This window comes from Podarcis bocagei (assembly GCF_964188305.1).
Source record: "Podarcis bocagei genome assembly, chromosome: 2".
In the NCBI taxonomy this organism is placed as follows: domain Eukaryota; kingdom Metazoa; phylum Chordata; class Lepidosauria; order Squamata; family Lacertidae; genus Podarcis; species Podarcis bocagei.
The window spans coordinates 24733774-24753420 of record NC_138126.1 but is presented as its reverse complement, the minus strand read 5'-3'; the positions used below and the strand labels follow the sequence as shown (position 1 = coordinate 24753420).

Here is a 19647-nt window from a genome sequence, read left to right as displayed (position 1 = left end):
AGAGAGGACTATTTCATGTATACATATCCAGTACAGGATGGTCTATTGGAGCAAATGGAGCGCTGTTCCACTATACATGAAGTAAATGACCTCACCAAGCCCTCATCTACTCTGCCTTCTTACTTACAACCAGTCCCGGGGGGTTGTCACTGGCTGCCAGGTTCCTCCTCCCTGGTCTCAACGTTGCCCCTTGTAGAACTCTGCAGGGCAGAGCATGAGGACACTAGAATTAGTGGGCTCTGCCTGTCATTGGCTCTGGCTCCATCTACTGTTGGCCTCCTGCCTTACGCCCTACCAGTCCCAATGGACATCAGCCTCTACTGGCCTTCAAAACAGCACACCCACTCTCCAGCTGTAGTCTGAAGTGTTGCAGCTCAGAACCCATTTCTGGAAAATATATTCACTGTGCTTCTGGCTCTTGAACTGGGCCAGCACAGGCAATCTGCCTTTAAAAAATATCTGATACACACAATACAAAAATATGAAATACAAAGATATAAAAGAGACACTTGGTGAAAGACAACCGCAAAAATGATATAGATAAAATTACATTCCTACCACCCACCCTTGGCTCCCCTCCACCACACCCCGATTTCTGTTTTCTATTATGTTAAAATCCTTACATTGCATTTCTTATCTGAATTTCATATCTCATTTACCCATCATTCTTTTTATATATTCTACAGTCTTAATCTATACATATCAACATATTATTTTGTGAACAGTGTTTATATAATCTTCAAAGCATTTCCATTGTACTCATAACTTTTGATTTGACTGTGACCTTATGGCTGCTGTTAATTTTGCCAAATGTATATAGTCACTCATTTTACATATCCACTCCTCTTTGGAGGGAATCGATTCACTTTTCCATTTGCTGGCTAGTATTGTTCTGGCCGCCGCTGTAGCATACAGGAAGATTACTTTCTTTTCTTGTGGAATACCTTTTCCCAAAATACCCAGTAGGTAGGCCCCTGGTTTCTTTTCTATGGGACTCCTTAACATCTTTTTTATTTCTTCATGTATAGTATCCACAAGCAACACTGCTTTGTATGCAGTCCCTGGAAGGAAAAGGGCCAGGGCAGAGAGAAAATGAGAACCCACTTGATTACCAAAAGCTCCCATGAGAGATTTCCCTCTGGTCCTATCTTTACAATGTGATCTGATCATAGAAGGCAGTTCCTTGGATATACAGTGGTACCTCAGGTTACATACGCTTCAGGTTACAGACTCTGCTAACCCAGAAATAGTACCTCGGGTTAAGAACTTTGCTTCAGGATGAGAACAGAAATGGTGTGGCGGCTGCAGCGTGAGGCCCCATTAGCTAAAGTGGTGCTTCAGGTTAAGAACAGTTTCAGGTTAAGAACGGACCTCCAGAACGAATTAAATACTTAACCTGAGGTACCACTGTATCCCCTTCTGCTCTAAGTAGGTGAAGGGGGAAACCCTATGTTTATATTAGTTTTTCAAATCAGCATCAATAATTCACCCGGTTCATCTACTGAACACACGTCCTGTTCTCCTGCCTCTGCTCCCCACAGTGACTCACTGCTACACCTTGAGCTGGTGCCTACCTGCCTTTCTCCAGTCGTCTCCATGGCAACCTGGCCTGTGTAACTATGGAGACTGTTGATAACGATGCTGCCGGTGCCAAGGGCACACTGGTGGCAAGCGCTGGGGCAGCAGGTGTAGGTAGGAGAATATTCCGGGCATGGCTGTGTGATCAGGTTCTTTGCTCCCTCGCTGTGGGGCAAATGGGTAAAAATTAAGGTGTTTATGCACTCCCGAATCAAGGGAGAGGATCCGCTTAAACAGTAGGGGCAGCAAGGACCAGAGAGGCTGTATGTAGACTAAGCACTGGCAGGTGCGCACGTTAAGAGCTCAGCTCCAGGACTGAGCAAGCAGACTCCACTACAAAATGTTGCAGAGCACCGTCCCCTCCTCACAGGAGAGCTCCTGGTTTTGAGTTCCAGCCAGCAGGCCAGAGTATTCTTTAGGAATACTCCGTTCCGTTTGTCACCCAGGTTTTCTTCTGCAAACCTGAGGCTTACTCCCAAGGATGCCTCCTCCCAGTTTCTCAGCGGCTGTTTTGGTTCCAGTTCTGTTGGGGCTCGACCACCTGAGTTCACTGTGAGAGGGAGTGGTGGGCCTGTGGATTATGAAACTGCAGCAAAGGCTGAAGCAATAGCTGCAAAGTTGGAATGCACGTCTGCAACAGAATGCTAACCATGCAGTGATCATACGCAGCTAAGTTTTCCAGATTTACTTCAGGGTATGATTGCTATGGGACGCGGGTGGTGCTGTGCCCGCGATGGGGTGAGCTCCCGTTGCTCAGTCCCAGCTCCTGCCAACCTAGCAGTTCGAAAGCACGTCAAAGTGCAAGTAGATAAATAGGTACCGCTCCGGCGGGAAGGTAAACGGCGTTTCCGTGCGCTGCTCTGGTTCGCCAGAAGCGGCTTAGTCATGCTGGCCACATGACCCGGAAGCTGTATGCCGGCTCCCTTGGCCAAGAAAGCGAAATGAGCGCCACAACCCCAGAGTCGATCACGACTGGACCTAATGGTCAGGGGTCCCTTTACCTTTACTATGGTTGCCATGTTATTATATTATGTATTTTGTGCGTTTTGCTGTAAAGTGCCCCATGATCTCTTAATGAAGGGCAGCGTATAACTTTTAATAATAATTCTGCTAGTCCTGCAAGACATGGGGAAAGGTCGTAACTCAGCAGTAGGGCCTGGAGAAAATTATGGGCTTATACCAAATTTTATTGTGCTTATATCAAGACTGCTGTATCAGTAGCTGCTGCACCCCCCTTCTGATGTGCTAAAAAACCCCAACTTCTAGCCCCAATGGCTTCTATACTGCGTAATGAAGCTGCCGCGCATTCAATGCAACCCACCACTCTGCACGCAGAGCAAGGAGACCCTGCCTAGAATAAATTATTTCCCCTCTCGTCCTCATCATCCTGGGGGGAAGCAGTCCAAGATGGATGGGAGTTTCTTAAAGGGGAAACACTGAAGGCACAAAGGCAGACAATTCCAAGAAGAAAGGAAAGTGGGAGGCACCTGAAGAAACTGGTGTGGCTGCATAAGGAGCTTGCAGATGTGCTGAGATGTATAAGAAATGGGAAAATGGGGAATCACAAAGGAAGAGCATACACAAGCAGCCAACATTTGTAGGGAGAAGGCCAGGTGGACCATATCCCAGAATGAGCTCAGGCTTGCAAGAGGTTAAAAATAATTTTAAAAGGTTTCTTTGGCTATGTTTAAAAGCAAGAGTGGTAGGTCCCTTGCATGTAGAGGATGGAGAAATGCTATTGGATGACAGAGAAAAGGCGGAAATACTCAACACCTACTTTGCCTCTGTCTTCATCCAAAGGGAAAGCTATCAACCATCCGGTGATGACAGAATAAATGATGCAAGGATGCTGCAGTCCAAGATGGCGAAAGAGGTGGTAAGGGAACACATAGCCACTTTAAACAAACTCAAATCTCCAGGGTCTGATGAGCTGCACCTATGATACCTACTGACCGGTGAGCTTGACATTGATACCAGGAAAGGTCCTAGAACAGTCAGTCTGTGAGTCCTTAGAAAAGGATGCTGTGATTACGAAGACCCAGTATGAATCAGGACTCAAGATGACCTTAACAGGTTGGCCCAAACTAACAAAACGAATTTCAATAGGGACAAATGTCTGGTCCTGTACTTAGGCAGGAAGAACCAACAGCACAAATATAAGGGGGGGGCACCTGACTTGCAAGTAGTCTGTAGGAAAAGGACCTAGGGGTCTTAGTAGACCCACAAGCTTAACATGAGACAACTGTGTGATGCAGCAGTAAAAAAAGGGTAGCCCAGAAAAAGTGATTCCCACCTTTGAGCCCTGAGCAATGAGGCAAGGGGGAGGGCCAGATTCCAGGAGGCAACCAATTTTTAACTGGGTTAAACTGCAGCTGCAAAGAGGGTGCCTGCCCATGTGCAGAGAGAAAAGGACCTTAGTGGGAATATAGCCCAACCATCAACCACAGCACCTTATTGTTCAGGATAATACTTTAGTTAAGACTGTGGACCTACCCATTCATATCATTAGTCCAATCAACCACTGTCCTGCTGGAACATGTGAAAAGGGAGCCAGTGTGGTGTAGTGGTTAGAGTACGGCATGAGGACCTGGGAGATCAAATCCCCCACTCAGCCCTGACACTCACTGGGTGCCCTTGGGCCAGCCGCTCACTCTCAGCCTAACCTACCTCACAGAGTTGTTGAGGATAAAAATACAGTGGTGCCTCGCAAGACGAAATTAATCCGTTCTGCGGGTCTCTTCGTCTTGCGGTTTCTTCGTCTTGCGAAGCACGGCTATTAGCGGCTTAGCGGCTATTAACGGCTTTAAGAAAAAGGAAACAAACTCGCAAGAACTCGCAAGACGTTTCGTCTTGCGAAGCAAGCCCATAGGGAAATTTGTCTTGCGGAACAACTCAAAAACCGGAAAACTCTTTCGTCTTGCGCGTTTTTCGTCTTGCGAGGTACCACTGTATGAATGTAGGAAGAGGGCCATATACATAACACTGAGCTCATTGGAGGTAAAGTGGGACATATACCATTTCTCAGTGATGGATATTCAGTCTACTATATTCCACCATGCTTGGTATTCCATCCCACTGCGAAGGTTATGTGAGACAAACAGCTTTGAAGTCCAGTATTTGGGACCGTTAGGTAAAGGAACCCCTGACCGTTAAGTCCAGTCGCGGATGACTCTGGGGTTGCGGCGCTCATCTTGCTTTATTGGCCAAGGGAGCCAGCAGACAGCTTCCAGGTCATGTGGCCAGCATGACTAAGTTGCTTCTGGCGAACAAGAGCAGCACACGGAAACGCCGTTTACCTTCCTGCCAGAGCGGTACCTATTTATCTACTTGCACTGGTGTGCTTTCGAACTGCTAGGTTGGCAGGAGCAGGGACCCAGCAACAGGGGCTCATCCCATCGTGGGGATTCGAACTGCCGACCTTCCGATTGGCAAGCCCTAGGCTCTGTGGTTTAGACCATTGGGACCTTTAGGTGTGGTAAAATTGGCTTCTCGGCTAGAACAAAAAGTTCAGTATAGCCCAGTACGTATAAAGCATTTCGAGTTTTGTGTATTGGATCTTCAGTTTACTTTTATAAATTCATGAGGTCAAGTGTCAACTCTGGGCATTTGAAAAACAAAAACGTACTGTTCTGGTATTGTTCTGAGTTCCAATCAAAGCAGCAGCAAACCTAATGTGAATTTTACAAACCTTCTGGCACCTTCTCAGCACTCACAAGTCCCAGAGGATGATGTCAGTTGCTTGTCAATACCACGAAATGTTTCCCCAAGAGTTTTCACAGGTTGCCATACTGCCTCCACACCTGTTCATCAGTAAGTTCCGAGACACCCCCTTCTCATTTGGTTTCAGTAAAAAGCTAAAGGTAAAGGACCCCTGGACAGTTAAGTCCAGTCAAAGGTGACTATGGAGTTGTGGTGCTCATCTTGCTTTCAGGCCGAGGGAGCTGGTGTTTGTCCACTGACAGCTTTCCGGGTCATGTGGCCAGCATGACTTCTGGTGCAACAGAACAGTGATGGAAACCAGAGCACACAGAAACGCCATTTACCTTCCCACTGCAGCGGTACCTATTTATCTACTTGCACTGGTGTGATTTCCAACTGCTAGGTTAGCAGAAGTTGGGGCAGAGCAATGGGAGCTCAGTCCGTCGCGGAGATTTGAACCACTGACCTTCTGATTGGCAAGAGGCTCAGTGGTTTAGACCACAGCGCCACCCGCATCTTAGCAGTGTCTAAGTCAGTGCTCTCCCCGTGTCTAAGCATGGTGGCCATATTTATTTGGCTGCGAGTATTTTCATACCACACTTCAACCACAGCCCCAGCAAAAAGAACAAAAATGTGGAAAACATAATGAACTAAAAGCTACACAATCATAAAAACAACACAGGAGTCAGCAAGATTAAAATGGTTATGTGAAAAAGCTTGAGACAGTTAAGGTAGGCGACAGGTGAATCTCTTGGGGGAGAGCATTCCGTAATAAAAATATGCTTATAAAATCGATACACCTCAGCAGAGGCAGCCTTTGGACAAGAAGTTATTCACTGGCAGACAACTTTCCCCACCTGATGGGATTTTAAAATAGCTTTAGTTAGTACAACCCACAATGACTGAGGTTCACCACCTCTAGAGAAGGATCCGTTGGTTCTTACCTGACTACAGTGGTAGCTTGGGTTACAGACGCTTCAGGTTACAGACTCTAACCCAGAAATAGTACCTCAGGTTAAAAACTTTGCTTCAGGATGAGAACAGAAATTGCGCTCCAGCGGCGCAGCAACAGCGGGAGGCCCCATTAGCTAAAGTGGTGCTTCAGGTTAAGAAGAGTTTCAGGTTAAGAACGGACCTCCGGAACGAATTAAGTACTTAACCCGAGGTACCACTATAGTTGGTTGGTGGTTCTTACTGTTTTCAAGCATGATTTCCTCATACAAGTTCAGATTTGTATTAGCCTCTTCCCGCAGCTTGCCATTCAAGTTGACTGGGTTGATGGGGGCATCCCTGAGATACAAAGACCACTCTGCCTTTCCAGTCTTTGGCAGGAAGAGGGCAGGATAACTCACCATGACATTGTGTTCAGCATCTTTGGAGAAGTTAATGATGTTAAGCAGTCTGTGGCTGTTCAGGCACATACCTGGGGCTACTCTTGTATTCATGTCCAAGCTGGGATGGACAGGTTACACTAGGGATCTGGAGTGTGCCCTTTCAAGCTGTACTTGGAGAGAAGGCTGTGATTCTTTGTAACAGCAACAGCAGCAGATACGGCAGCATTCATGCATTCGGAACGCTGAGCCTTGACTACAGTAATGCACTTCACGCAGGGCTGCCCTTGATAACAGCTCAGATGCTTTAAACTGGTACAAAATGATGTAGCTTGTTTTGTGCAAGGTAATCAGGACCAAATTACACCAGTGTCAGAAATAGCTCCAGATTGCCTTCCAATCTCTGCTTAAGGTCCTGGTCCTACCAAACCTTAGAGCCCGCTTTTACTCATCGCTCCATTATATCATTTTAGATAGATTAGGAATACCATGTACAGCAGCAAACCAGGTCCAACAAGGATGAGAAAAGGGGCACTCTCAGCAATTGCCCCTTAACTTTGGGGTTCTCTTTCCCTGAACGATCTCCAGATCTTGAGGGCTGTATGTTGAAAGGAGGGCTGAAATCTTGGGTTGTGTGCAACAAGGCACCCTGTCCCTTCGGCTTCACCTGAATTTTGCGCAAACAAAACCACACTTCATCGCCCAAGAACCCAGTGAGAGAGCATCACAGGCTGGTTTTCAAGTTAAGTATTTTATTATCAAAATTATTACATCTCTTGTGAAAGTTCAAATGTTACAGCACAGTGTACAACTCCACTTGAGGGCAGCGCTACAGCTCGCCCGCCTGCCCCCCAAACTTCCTGGTGGCTCCTTCCCAGCGACTGCACACAGAACAGGCGCATCGCCTTTTGCCTGCTGATCTCCAGAATCATCGCTTGCAATGCTCACCCCCACGAGGCATGCGCAGCATGTCGGAAAGGGAGGCTGCAAAGCCCAGTGAAGCTGACACCCTTTTTTATACAGTATATAGGACTTGTCTTGTGGCTGACAAGTTCTATCCCCAACACGCTAACAGCCAGACACTTTTGAAGGAAAGGGTTCGTTTATTTTTTCTGCTCTGCTCTGATCAATTTTAAAAGTTTCCTCTAAGTCGAATGAACACCTGATTTCAGTTGTGGATTAGAGAAACTTGTAACAGTCCTAATTATTATTATTAATTTTTTTATAAAAAAGAAAGAAATGGGAGGGGGGGAAAGACTGTGCATCTGAGAAATGAGGGAAGACATGCTCACAGCAATATCTTGTCCGAGAGGAAACGAGAAGGTCCTTGGCAGGACCAGGGTTAGACCTGCCTGATATTTTTGCTAACCTACTATGGTTATAACTGAATATAAAATTAGATAAATAAAAATGCACGCTTGACAGGTAAACAAGTGAGAAAAGCTGGCAACTGTATGGAATTTGACAGAGCATTTGGCGGGCCTGGTGTTGTTGCTCTTGGGCCTCAGGGGGAGGTAGCAGGCGTGTTTCTCATGCACTCCATGATACTCTTGACCACAGCAGCAGCAATGACACCAGACTGGGCATCTCGCTCATCACCCCCACCTAGAATTAGGGCCTAAAGCAAGCCACCGTCCATATTCCCACTGCCGCAGCACTGGCCTCTTGGAACGAACTGACCACACCCCTAGGCCACCCCCTCACTGGCAGCGAGATGCCAACTTCAGAGGCATAGTATGGACTTACTAGAGTCACTTTTTGCAGCAATGCCTGCATGCACACCCTGCCCTCTCTCTCTCTCTCTCTCTCTCTCTCTCTCTCTCTCTCTCACACACACACACACACACACACGCACTCACACTGCTACCAGCCCCACCCCACGGCTCTTGCTTCTCTCCCACAAATGCTCTTTATTTGCAACTGGAATGATCAGAATGGACTAAGCCCCCAACCCTCCCCGACCAGAATACTCTGGGAACCCAACCTTGCAGAGAGCACTTTGGGATTTAGATTAACGCCCCCCTCCCCCCACATATCCCCATCTCCCCTATTTATTTATTTTTTCTGATTTGCACTGGTTTCATATTCAAGCTTTCCCTACCTGCCCAGGTGACTACAGCTAAGGGCACCGGTAGGAGACAGAGGCCATGCCACTCAGCACCGTTTGCTTTCTACAACGTACCCGGACACCAGGGAGATGCTTTTCTGCCAATTCTGCCGCCGCCACTGCCTTCTCCTCCTTCCAAAGCCAGGGGGTGGCTGGCAGTGCTCTCTCTTGCCCAGGACACCCCAGAGCCCCAGCCTCTGGGCCTTTGCTGTCCCGGCATGGCTCCCCCGTCAGCCACTGCCAGAAGGAACGGTGGGCTCTAGTCTGTCCTGCCCTAAGAAAGGCCGGTCTGAGTCTTTACGCCTGACCCTGCAAGCTGCTGCAGTCTGTATTGATTGATGCTGCCTCCTCCCCCTCGGTGAGAGTAGTGCTGCTGCGAGCTGGAAAGTGCTGCGGCTCTGGAGCTCTGGTACAGAGCAGGCTGCCCAGAGGCAGGAGGGTTGATAGTCCGCAAGTCTGACTGCGAGGGCCTGGAGGACGACGAGGAAGAAGACGACGAGGAAGTGGTGGAGGAGGAGGAGGAGGAGGAAGGAGGGCAGCCGGCGGTTCCCACGCAGGGATGAGACCCTGTTTCAGAGGGGGGCAAACAGTCTACGGCTGCCGCCGTTTGGGCAGGGCTGGGAGCAGTGGCTGCGGGGCAGCTCTTCTTCAAGACGCCACTGCCAGACGGCTGCTGGCTGCTATAATACCCAGAGTTCCCTGCAAACAGAGCCGAGGAGTCTGTGGCAACCGGGGGGACAGAGGAGAGGGAGGGTTCTGAGGAGCCATGGGGCGGAAGGTGCCCTGCTCTCTGGGACTGGGACCTGTAGCTGTAGCCAGGGGATGGCATGGGGTGTCCTCGGTACGGGGAGGCGCTCTGGAGGACGGTCTGCGACTCCGCCCGCGGGCTGTCCGACTGCAAGAGCTGCAAGGGAAAGAAGCAGGCATCACAAAACCGCCCTTCAGTATCCGGCTCTGCAACCCCGGCAAGAGAGGCTGGACTGCGCCCGAGAGCCAACTGCACAGGTACCGTGAACAGCACAAGGCGGGTATCGCCTCACGTACCTGGTAGCTGTAACGTGAAGGACTATAAACGGCTGGTCCCTTGAGGGAAGGGTTGAGGGGGTCTGTCGAATCTCCTTCCGCAGCATCTGGAAGGCAGAGCAGAGAGGGTCTAGCAGCAGAAATACAGGTTGCTGGATTAGGAGGAACCAGCTACAGGTGAGCCCCTGTAGCAGGGACAGGTGAGTGAGAGACCCCCTGAAGAGCCCCAGCTCTAGAAAAACTGAAATGTAGGCAAGGATTAGAATAAAACTAATAAAACCTCAATAGCTAGAGGAGCAACCCTGAAGGCGGGGGGGGGGGGGGAGAAAGACTCTCTTTCACAGAATCATGGCCTTATCAAGTCAATCCCCTTTCCTCTCTTCTGCCTTGGTCAGACCACACCTAGAGTACTGTGTCCAGTTCTGGGTGTCCCAATTTAAGAAGGACACTGACAAGCTGGAATGTGTGCAGAGGAAGGCAACCAAGATGATCAAGGGTCTGGAAACCAAGCCTTACGAGGAACAGTTGAGATAAAGAGGAGACTGAGAGGAGATACGATTGCCACCTTCAAATATCTCAAGGGCTTACACATGGAGGATAGAGCAAGCTGGTTTTCTTCTGCTCTGGAGGCCAGGACCCAAACCAAGGGATTCAAATCACAAAGAAAGGAGACTCCAACTAAACATCGGGAAGAAATTTCTAGTGGCAAGAGCTGTTTGACAGTGGATCAACAGACTCATTCAGGAGGCGATAGACTCTCCTTCCTTGGAGGTTTTTAAGCAGAGGTTGGATGGGCATCTGTCATGGATGCTTCTGCTGAGATTCCTGTATTGCAGGGAGGTTGGACTAGATGACCCTTGGGGTCTCTTTGAACTCTTCAATTCTGTGCCTGCCTAGCCTCTTCTTGAATACCTCACTGCAGAATTGTAAACACTTGTGTACGTCAATCAGTAGAGAGAGAGAGAGAGAGAGAGAGAGAGAGAGAGAGAGAGAGAGAGAGAGACTTCTATCTGCATCCCCAAGACAAAGCTAGCGAATGAATCTTAACTGCTTTGTTTGGAATGATGTGAGCCTGCGCCACGTGGAAGAGAAGAAGTCCCATAAGTCACAGACGGTCTTGGACTCCGTCATTCCACAAGATCAGAGCCCTGCCTGTAGATTCAGCCCCACCTGCTCGAGCTCCGAAGGCAGCTCCCCCCCCCAGTGCATTCCCATTTACCTGCTTCTCTCTCCCCTAGGCTCTCCCGAGTGGGCGAGGGCTCTCCTCTCTGACACAACTTGGCGCTGCTGCGTAAAACCTTCTCCAGAATCCCACGGCCTTCTCGCAGCCGCTCCACCGAGGTGGGAACCATCCTATAGCAGGGCACAAAAGAGCCAGAATGGGAATGACACCTCCGGACACTTCAAGAGGTCTAAACAATTTCAAGCATCTCATGGCAATGTTTTGTTGGGTTTTTTAAACAACAACAACAACTGTAGTTTATTATATTCAAAGGTTCCCCTGCAGTCTGAAAGGGTCTTGTTCATGTGTATTTCTACATTATGCGCAACCTGCAGCTTAAGGCTTGTGCACCTTAGTTGTTGAGGCAAGTGATGTTTAATTCTAGGGCAGAGTGGAGCTTGCCTCACAATGATGGCTAGAAAATATTCATTAGAGACAAATAACCATTTTAATCAAATGTTAACACTGCAGCCTATTTCTATAGTTCCGTTGGGGGAAACAGAAGGCAGTTACCCTGGGATAGGAGTCCGAGGCATACACAGGATATTGTACGAGCAACACAACCACTGCTGGAATGCTGCCATGGCTGCAGTGTATATTAGGATGGTTTGCTCTGGGGAAGTAAAAATATAGCCAGAGATTTTACTTTGTGCTTTAGGATCGTACAAAGAGAGGTCTCCAGTTGATACACAAATGAAGTTGTAATGCAGAAAACAAAGCTCTATTTTACCATGCTCTGCTCGCCAAGGTAATTTGAAATGTTAAAATGCTCATTTTACACAGCTGGTATGGATTTTCCTCTGCTTAGGACCATTTTAGTGAGAACTGGACTCGCTGAAGGGGCTCTGGGTAGGTCATTCGACTCTCAACTTTTTACTATAAGTAAAATCGGAACAATGGTGCCCAGCCTCCTTCACAAGGCAGTTGCAAGGAGTGTGAAAGAAGGCATGTATAGCATGTTCCACGCTGAAGCACAGCAGCCAGAATTTTACCCTTTTGGAAAACCCTTTTGAGTTTCATAATTATGCTTGAAACCCAATTTTTAAAATCACCCCCCCCCCAAGTTCCTGCCTTAACCCCAATGGGTACTTCCACTCCAACTTTTACAGTACAATCAACGCTGGTACTGTATTTCAAGTATTGAAATCAAAAAGCTTACGCACTAGATCCCTCCCTCCCATTGAAACTGTGTATTTTATGTCTTTACAGTTAATTTGCAAAGATGAGCTAGACAGGTGGTCACATTTCAATGAGGGGATATATACATATATGGGTGGGGATGTGGAAGGAAGGAATGTACATATTTACTGCTGCTTTTCTTTGGCTAGCAAGAGCTTCCTGCAGGGCAGGGTTAATAGGAGGAGGAGCCTGTCTGTTTAGATTGCAAAAGCAGTTCCTTGGCAACTGAGAGAGATGGAAACTTCATTTCTTTTAAAATGAAAACTGTGTGCCGATATTGCAAAGCACAGCAAATCTGTGGAGGCTCTTGTGTAAATATGGCTTGTGCTTCGAAGTCACCTCCTGTCCCCAGTATAGCTGATGCAGCAGAAAAGGTCAGTTATCTGTACGCAAAGGTAGAGGAAGGTCCTTAGGAGGAAACGTAACAAGCTTGAGTGTACAGGACTCTAACCGCCCCCCCACTGAAACAGCTCTGCCCCACCACTGGCCGCTAGTTGCGAAGGGCAGAAAAGTTGGAGCTCTGGAGCGCATGTAACGCTGCAGATCTAACAAAGACCACAGTCTTTGGAACCACTGAACTCAGATGCTACTACAGTGGTACCTCAGGTTACATACGCTTCAGGTTACAGACTCCGCTAACCCAGAAATAGTGCTTCAGGTTAAGAACTTTGCTTCAGGATGTGAACAGAAATGGCACGGCAGAAGCGGGAAGCCCCATTAGTTAAAGTGGTGCTTCAGGTTAAGAACAGTTTCAGGTTAAGAATGGACCTCCGGAGTGAATTAAGTACGTAACCAGAGGTACCACTGTAGTGCTGCAACTTGCTTATAGAAGCAGTATCAATATGTGACAAGGTAAAAACAAAAATTTGGGAAGCCCAATTCTGTAAGTTCACTGACAGCAGAATAATGGCAATTAGCTATGATAACTTAACAGAACCTCTGAGTTCAGAGGCAACTGGACTCTGAATACCAGATGCTTGGGACGAGTAAGAGAAAAAGGCTGTTGTTTTCTGATCTCCTTGTAAGTTTCCTGAAATTACCTGGCGGGCCATTGCTGGAAACAATGCTGGACAGGCCTTTGGTCGAATCCAGCAGGGTGGCTCTTTGTGGACTGCAGCCCACAGTAAGGGAGAGCTGTGAAAAGTGCTCCCTCTGTGCTGAAAGTTCGCTATCGAGGTTATCATTCTGCCCTTTAAGACCAAAGTGAGGCAAGACATGGCACAGGGCATAAACATTTTTACCTCTTCTCATCTTGTCAGGGAGGAACTCCTAGAAACAACACATGTCTCTGCCACAGTTTGCTTCCTGAGACTCACCATCTACTGCTGATGCTGTCCTGGGATTTGCTGTGCGTGGTCCCCCGTGGTTCCGGTGGGCTGACTTCCTCCAGGTGAGAGGAAGAAGAATGAGAAGGGGAGAAGCCATGCTGTGGAGAAGACAGGGTGTGGGGCCCCGAGCCCTGCAGGATACCAGCAGCATCCACATCCGCCCCCGAGCAGCTGACACTCAGCCGGGTGGGTGTCCCTGTGCATCGAGAAGAATCCCCTCCCTCCTTGGCTTCTTGCTTTCGTTTGCGGTACTCCAGAAGGGATACCTAGGAGAGAAAAGGCTATCATCAGCTTCAGGCAGGTGACATTACTCAACACTCATGTGTGCGTGCGCTTAAAAGGCACCTGCTGCAATGCCCTGTGGGCTACATTTTTGTGCTGGTGCAAGGAAGCTGCTCTCCAGCCTATGGCCAGCAGGAAACCTAAAGCCAGATCTCCGGGTCACACAGACCTGAGCACAACACAAAGCGGAGATCAGAACCAGCCTCTAAGAACAGACTCCGCACCCTGTTGCAAGGACTTCTGAGCCTCCAGGGAACGTGATGTCTGCTTTCATCCTGTTCCCACCAAAGAAAGATTCCTCAGCTGCTCACCCTACCAAGAAATGGAGAGTCTACATGTCTCTCAGCAGGCTCCAGGCTGCCTCCTCTTGTATGATTTCCCAGTGCGCGCGCATACACACACATCCCGGGCAGGCCTTCCTTTCTCCCTGGAGTGACTGTGCTCGTGTTACTCATGTTACTTGCCTTTTTCCTCTGCGGAGGGTTCTGGGGTGTGGATTTAACGCCTTCGCAGGTTTTCTCGCCGCAGGGGGGCAAGGGTCCGTGTGCGGCTTCTTTCAGAAGCGCCTGCTCGTGCCTGCCAAAGTATCCCTCCGCAGGGGAGCTGCAGCAGCCCCTGTCTGGATTCAGAAGCTTCCCGTCGGCCATCTGCGGAGACTCTCGTAACAATCCGTCTGCCCGAGGCATAGCATTCAGAGGGGAGAAGGCATACATCAAGTTAAACTCTGTCCGAAAAGCCTGGTCGGAACTTCGTAGCAGCGCCTGGGCTTCTCCACTCTTTCCCGGGAAGCTGGTCTCCAAGGGCTGGGATGCCAGGTCAGAATGCCCCGGAGTGAGCAAGGAGGGTTTCTCTGGACAGCTGTTAGCGCTGGCATCCAGGAATCCTGCCTTCTGTAGGTCAAGGTCCGTCCTGAGGCAGAGCTGGAAGGACCAACAAAGGGGGTGTGGGGGCGGGCGAGGGAGAGGATATCAGACAGGGTAGAGAAGCAGGTGAAAGGGGCAGACAAGAGAAAAACACTTTTAATTCAGGAAAGACCCCCTTTCCCATGGACAGAACATATACGGCTTTCTCACTCTTTGTTCCCAGTCTTTTGCTCTCCGCTCTGCCTGGGTTTTTTCTCCCCCCTAGCTGCATAGTCGCTCTCTTCCTCTGCAGAATTTCTGGAGGCAAATTAAATTTGCAGGGTCCCTCCCCCTCGTGGATGGAGATGTTGGCGGCTCAAATGAGCCTCGGTGTGTTTTCAAGGTCACTATTTAACATATAACGTCACAACCATTTCAATAAAAGGTGAAGAATCAAGGAAAACTTCAAGGCACCACACACCAGGTACTCGTATCCACCAACCTCTTTGTTGTAAAGCTAGTCACAAGCACACTTTGCAAGCACGCTTCACGACATTCAGAAATCTCTTAAGAAGAGAACTGACAAGCACACGTGGCAGAATCTAAGCTTCGCGGGATGGCATGCAAGCCACGGGCAGAATCCTGGGTTAACAGGTTTCCAATTATTAAAAGGCCCTTTAAAAAAGTGTGGGTGGTGGCTATATTAAAAAGCAATTGGGAGGGGAGCTGCCCATTCAATGGGGATGAATCTTTGGCACCCTGCACTGCTCCCAAACTTTCCTCTGCTCCCAATAACTCCCATCCCTGTCCAAGCTGTCAAGGATTTACAAAAGCCTCTGTACTCTGATCAAAATAAGACCAACAAACATAAACCATACTGCATAGCTCATTCCTGCTCTGCAACTTAGAAAACTGTTGGCAGTGCACTGCCTACCTCAAGCTTTGCAGCTATGTCCATTATTAGCTTCTATCCCTTTTGCTGTTATCTTGAATTTTTGGCATGGTGGTGCTTATATACAGCATCCCAACATTATGCTTGCAGGCTGACCACCTAAACTGAAAGGGGGGGGGGTTAACCCTGCTCCACAAAGTGCTGCTTCTCCGTTTGATAGGCTGGAGGTGGGAGGGTTACAAAACAAAGCTCTATTGTCCCGCTGCCCTGGAGTGAAAGCAGACAAACCTTAGAGACGCGCCGCACCCCTTTCCTTCACAAAGATCAATCTCTAGGCAAGGAAAGGTGTCCGTGCTTGTGTGTACTGTAATGCACAAAATGCCATGTGGGTGCAAATACATACATCAGACAAGATGTGTGTGGCAGATTTAGGGCACGGGGGGGGGGGAGTACAAATGCATAAAGGCATGAAGGTACCCGTAAGCCTCTGCCGGAATCCTATGACCTGCAGTCTTCAATCCATTTTGCTCTTCACGATGGAGGACAGACTGGAGGGATGCAACCAGACCTTATTGGCCCGGTAAGACTTCACGTTACCAGTGTGCTAAATGGGAGTTCTCATCATGCTGTGTCTAAGGCTTTGGAAAGTCCAGGCACTTTTTGGCTATCTGGGAGGGCAGCCGTCAGTGATCAACTCCCCCGTTTGGTACTTGTTTGAGACATTCAGGTTGAGGGCCGTTGGCCTTTTGCAGTTCCAGACTGACTGTGGCACCCGGCACACTGTTTTAACTAGATTTCTGGTAAGCTAGACCTAAGTTTCTGTCCTCTTTCAGAACCTGTCCCTCCCTTCTCCTCTTGGGCTCTATGTTCTGCTACTCATGCATTTGTTTTATAAAAGTGTGTTACATTGCTTTTCGGTGGATGCCATGCATCAAAACAGTTTGTTATAAAACAATCATGGCCTAAAAACAAAAACAGAACAAATCCTGCCAGAAAATTATCTCTAGGTCTGTACAACCACATAGCCATCCTTGCCCTCTTAGGAGCCATATCGCTCCCTGGCCTCAGACTCCAAACTCCACCAGACAAAACAATTAACTTTGCATTATGCTTATCAAGTTGCACAATTGAATCTGACCGCAGAGTTTGTATATTGAAGAATGTGGACTTTTGGCACAGAGCAGGAGCAGGACTGTCTATGCTGCAATGGATTAAGAAGATGGGTTCAATAAAACATACAGCACAGTGGTTGCAAGGCCCAGGGCCAGCCACCAAAAATTAAAAGTCTGATTCATTTTCTCCTCTCCCTTCCCTTCTCTCTCTCTCTCTCTCTCTCCCCCACTCCCCAGGAAATGCTACTTCAGAAGAATTAACTGGAAAGTGGTGGGCATTTTCCCTTCGTTCACCACTCAATGCTCAACTTCAACAACAAAGGAATCTGACTTGACTAGCCCCTTCTTCCCCACCCACTGCTTCCCCTATCCCTCCTCCCTCCAAGTGTGTATACACACACACACACACACACACACACACACACACACACACGCTCACCACGCAAACTACACACTCTCTCCGCCTCCAATTGAGATGGTGTGATAACTACCTCGGGCGACAGGGACTCGGGCCTATGCGCAGGGGAACTCTCAGGGGAGGATACGTTCTAGGAGGGAAAAGCATCTTGTTATTCATCTAATTTTACAAGTCAAGAAGCAAAATAAAATGAAGTAAAAAAAAAGAAAAGAAACAAGCATAGAGGTTAGCCACAACTATTTGCGGGGGGTGGGGGGCAGGATAAGAGACTATCAAAGGGGTGGCCTCATCACTTAGGGGGGGAAGTAAACACATTACATGGATTTCAGAGTAGGGAAAAAAACCAGGATGGAGTTACTGTGTCTCATGCTACAACTTTAGTATCCGGATGAAAGGACAGCGCAGAAACTGGAGATCATTCCATTGCCTTGCGTTCCGAGGATGCCCAGCCAACCAGCAACACCTCACGAAGCCCATCACTCGGATGAGAGCTGGCGTATCACTCTCTACCCACAATGCCTTGCTTTCAGACTAGACTAAAAGGTGAAGGCATTATGTAGAAAATCCTCAGCTGGCTGCTCCTTGAGATACAGTGGATATGAAATTATGGTACTAGCTCCTTGAGGGAAGGTGGGCATGAAGCATGGGAGATGCTTCCATACCTGGAACTGCAACGTTGCATGAAAGCATCATTCTCTTCCTCCGTAAACCTAGGGACCCTTCCTGAGGTATGCAGTGCTGGAAAGCACGAGCTGCAGGAGGAGACCTGCCCCCCTCAGAATCTGCTGGGTTGTGCTGGCCGGAGAGCCACATTTGGTTGGGGCAAAAAGAGCAGCGACACATGGCAGAACCCCTTTATTAAGCTGATGTCGCCATGCCATAAATCCTCTTACCAAGAAAGTCACTTTGGGTCTCTCTCTAAAACCCCCCACTAATAACAGATTAAATATTGAGCTTCTGAACACTTCCAAGGTAAGACAGCTTCAGATCCCTAAGCGCAGAAGCCCATGAGACACAGACCCACAACAAGTACTTTTATCTAAACTACCCTTCCCCACCCCGGGGCTCCTCAAATGCTTTGGACAATAACTCCTAGGCTGATGGCATATGTAGTTCAAACATCGAGAACACATGGAATTGAGAAAGACTGGTTAAACTCTAAACCACATAAGCACAGTGAAATATGTTCTTGAGCAGGGGTTCCCAAACTTGGGTCTCCAGCTGTTTTTGGACTACAGTTCCCATCATCCCTGACCAATGGTCCTGCTAGCTAGGGATGTTGGGAGTTGCAGTTCAACAACAGCTGAATTCCCAAGCTTGGGAAATAATAATAATAATAATAATAATAATAATAATAATAATAATAATAATAATAATAATAAATTTTATTTATATCCCGCCCTCCCCAGCCGAAGCTGGGCTCAGGGCGGCTAACAACAGTCAAAATAGTCCAACAGAAGAAGAAGAAGAAGAAGAAGAAGAAGAAGAAGAAGAAGAATGATGTTATTATTAATACCCTGCCCATCTGGCTGGGTTTCCCCAGCCACTCTGGGCGGCTCCCAAGCGAATGTTAAAACCACAATACAGCATTAAACATTAAAAACTTCCCTAAACAGGGCTGCCTTCAGATGTCCTTTAAAAGTAAGTTAGTTGCTTATTTCCTCGACATCTGCTGGGAGGGCGTTCCATAGGGCAGGTGCCACTACCGAGAAGGCCCTCCGCCTGGTTCCCTGTAACCTCACTTCTCGCAGTGAGGGAACCTCCAGAAGGCCCTTAGCGCTTTGGGCTATTTTTTTATTGTGTTTGTTTTTGTGTGGTTGAGGGTTTTTTTGTAACTTTTTATAGCTTCACTGTTGATTTTATAGGAGGTAGGCTCAACTTGATGGCTGCTCAAGCTGCTTTGAACTATTTCTATCTGCTGTTTAACAATGCACTATTATTTAACTTGCTTCTTCCTTTTTTAAAAAGACAATTATGGATCGGGCAGAAATGCAGCAGGAAATAATTTAAAGGAAACATAAATAACGTGTCATGAATGAGTGGAATGGTGTGAAAAGGGGAAGCCTCAACACAGGGAAACTGGGGAGAATGGGTGGTAGAAACTTTAACACATTGAAAGGCTCCTTTCCCTGCAACACACAGAAAGAGGGGCAGGTGGGCAGAAAACTCAGTCATACAGCAGCAGAAGCCGCTCACTTTCTTACACGGGGCAGAAACCTTTGAAGTCCAACTGAAGTTTGCTATGACCAACACTCCTTAAGTGCTGCTTCAAATCAGGAGTGCAAATTGGGACCAACGTCCAGTCTCAAGATACAAAGTCCTAGTGACATCCCATGCCACTGTCTCACTAAGACTGGTGCAGCTAAGGCCACTCAAGTTTCTGTGGCTTCTGGCAACACCACGATTCTGCATTTCCCCCAGCCCAACGAGTCCTGTCTCTGTTTCCGTGCAGAACTGGAAGTGGCCTAACTGTGCAAGAGCCCACGAGACCTGAATCCAAAGGCACTGGGAAAGTGATTGGGGATCTTGCCATTTGGATAGTAAGCAAAATTAATGATCAGGCACTGTATAATGACCAACCTACTTGCGCTCAAGCAGCAGGGCCATAATCGCGGTGGTGGAAATGCTACAATT

The 19647-nt window shown here is 48.1% G+C and overlaps 1 protein-coding gene and 1 long non-coding RNA gene across 3 annotated transcripts in view; one reads left to right on the top strand and one right to left on the bottom strand.

Moving 5' to 3' along the window:
* Nucleotides 1-5675: 5675 nt before the first annotated feature.
* Nucleotides 5676-7829, top strand: LOC308581414. Its single transcript, XR_014005068.1, has 2 exons — nucleotides 5676-6597; nucleotides 7117-7829. It is a non-coding gene; the product is annotated as an uncharacterized lncRNA (long non-coding RNA).
* SETD5 (SET domain containing 5) overlaps nucleotides 7344-19647 on the bottom strand; it is a 63514-nt gene continuing 51210 nt past the window's right edge. The window contains exons 19-24 of one of the 2 annotated variants that reach the window (XM_081181738.1): nucleotides 17087-17143; nucleotides 14214-14669; nucleotides 13456-13733; nucleotides 10958-11091; nucleotides 9760-9845; nucleotides 7344-9619 (exon numbers count right to left, since the gene is read on the bottom strand). In XM_081181738.1, coding sequence (XP_081037864.1) covers nucleotides 8990-9619; nucleotides 9760-9845; nucleotides 10958-11091; nucleotides 13456-13733; nucleotides 14214-14669; nucleotides 17087-17143 — 1641 coding nt within the window. In that variant the 3' untranslated portion in view covers nucleotides 7344-8989. The remainder of the gene's footprint in view (nucleotides 9620-9759; nucleotides 9846-10957; nucleotides 11092-13455; nucleotides 13734-14213; nucleotides 14670-17086; nucleotides 17144-19647) is intronic. The other variant, XM_081181739.1, reaches the window with a different exon arrangement.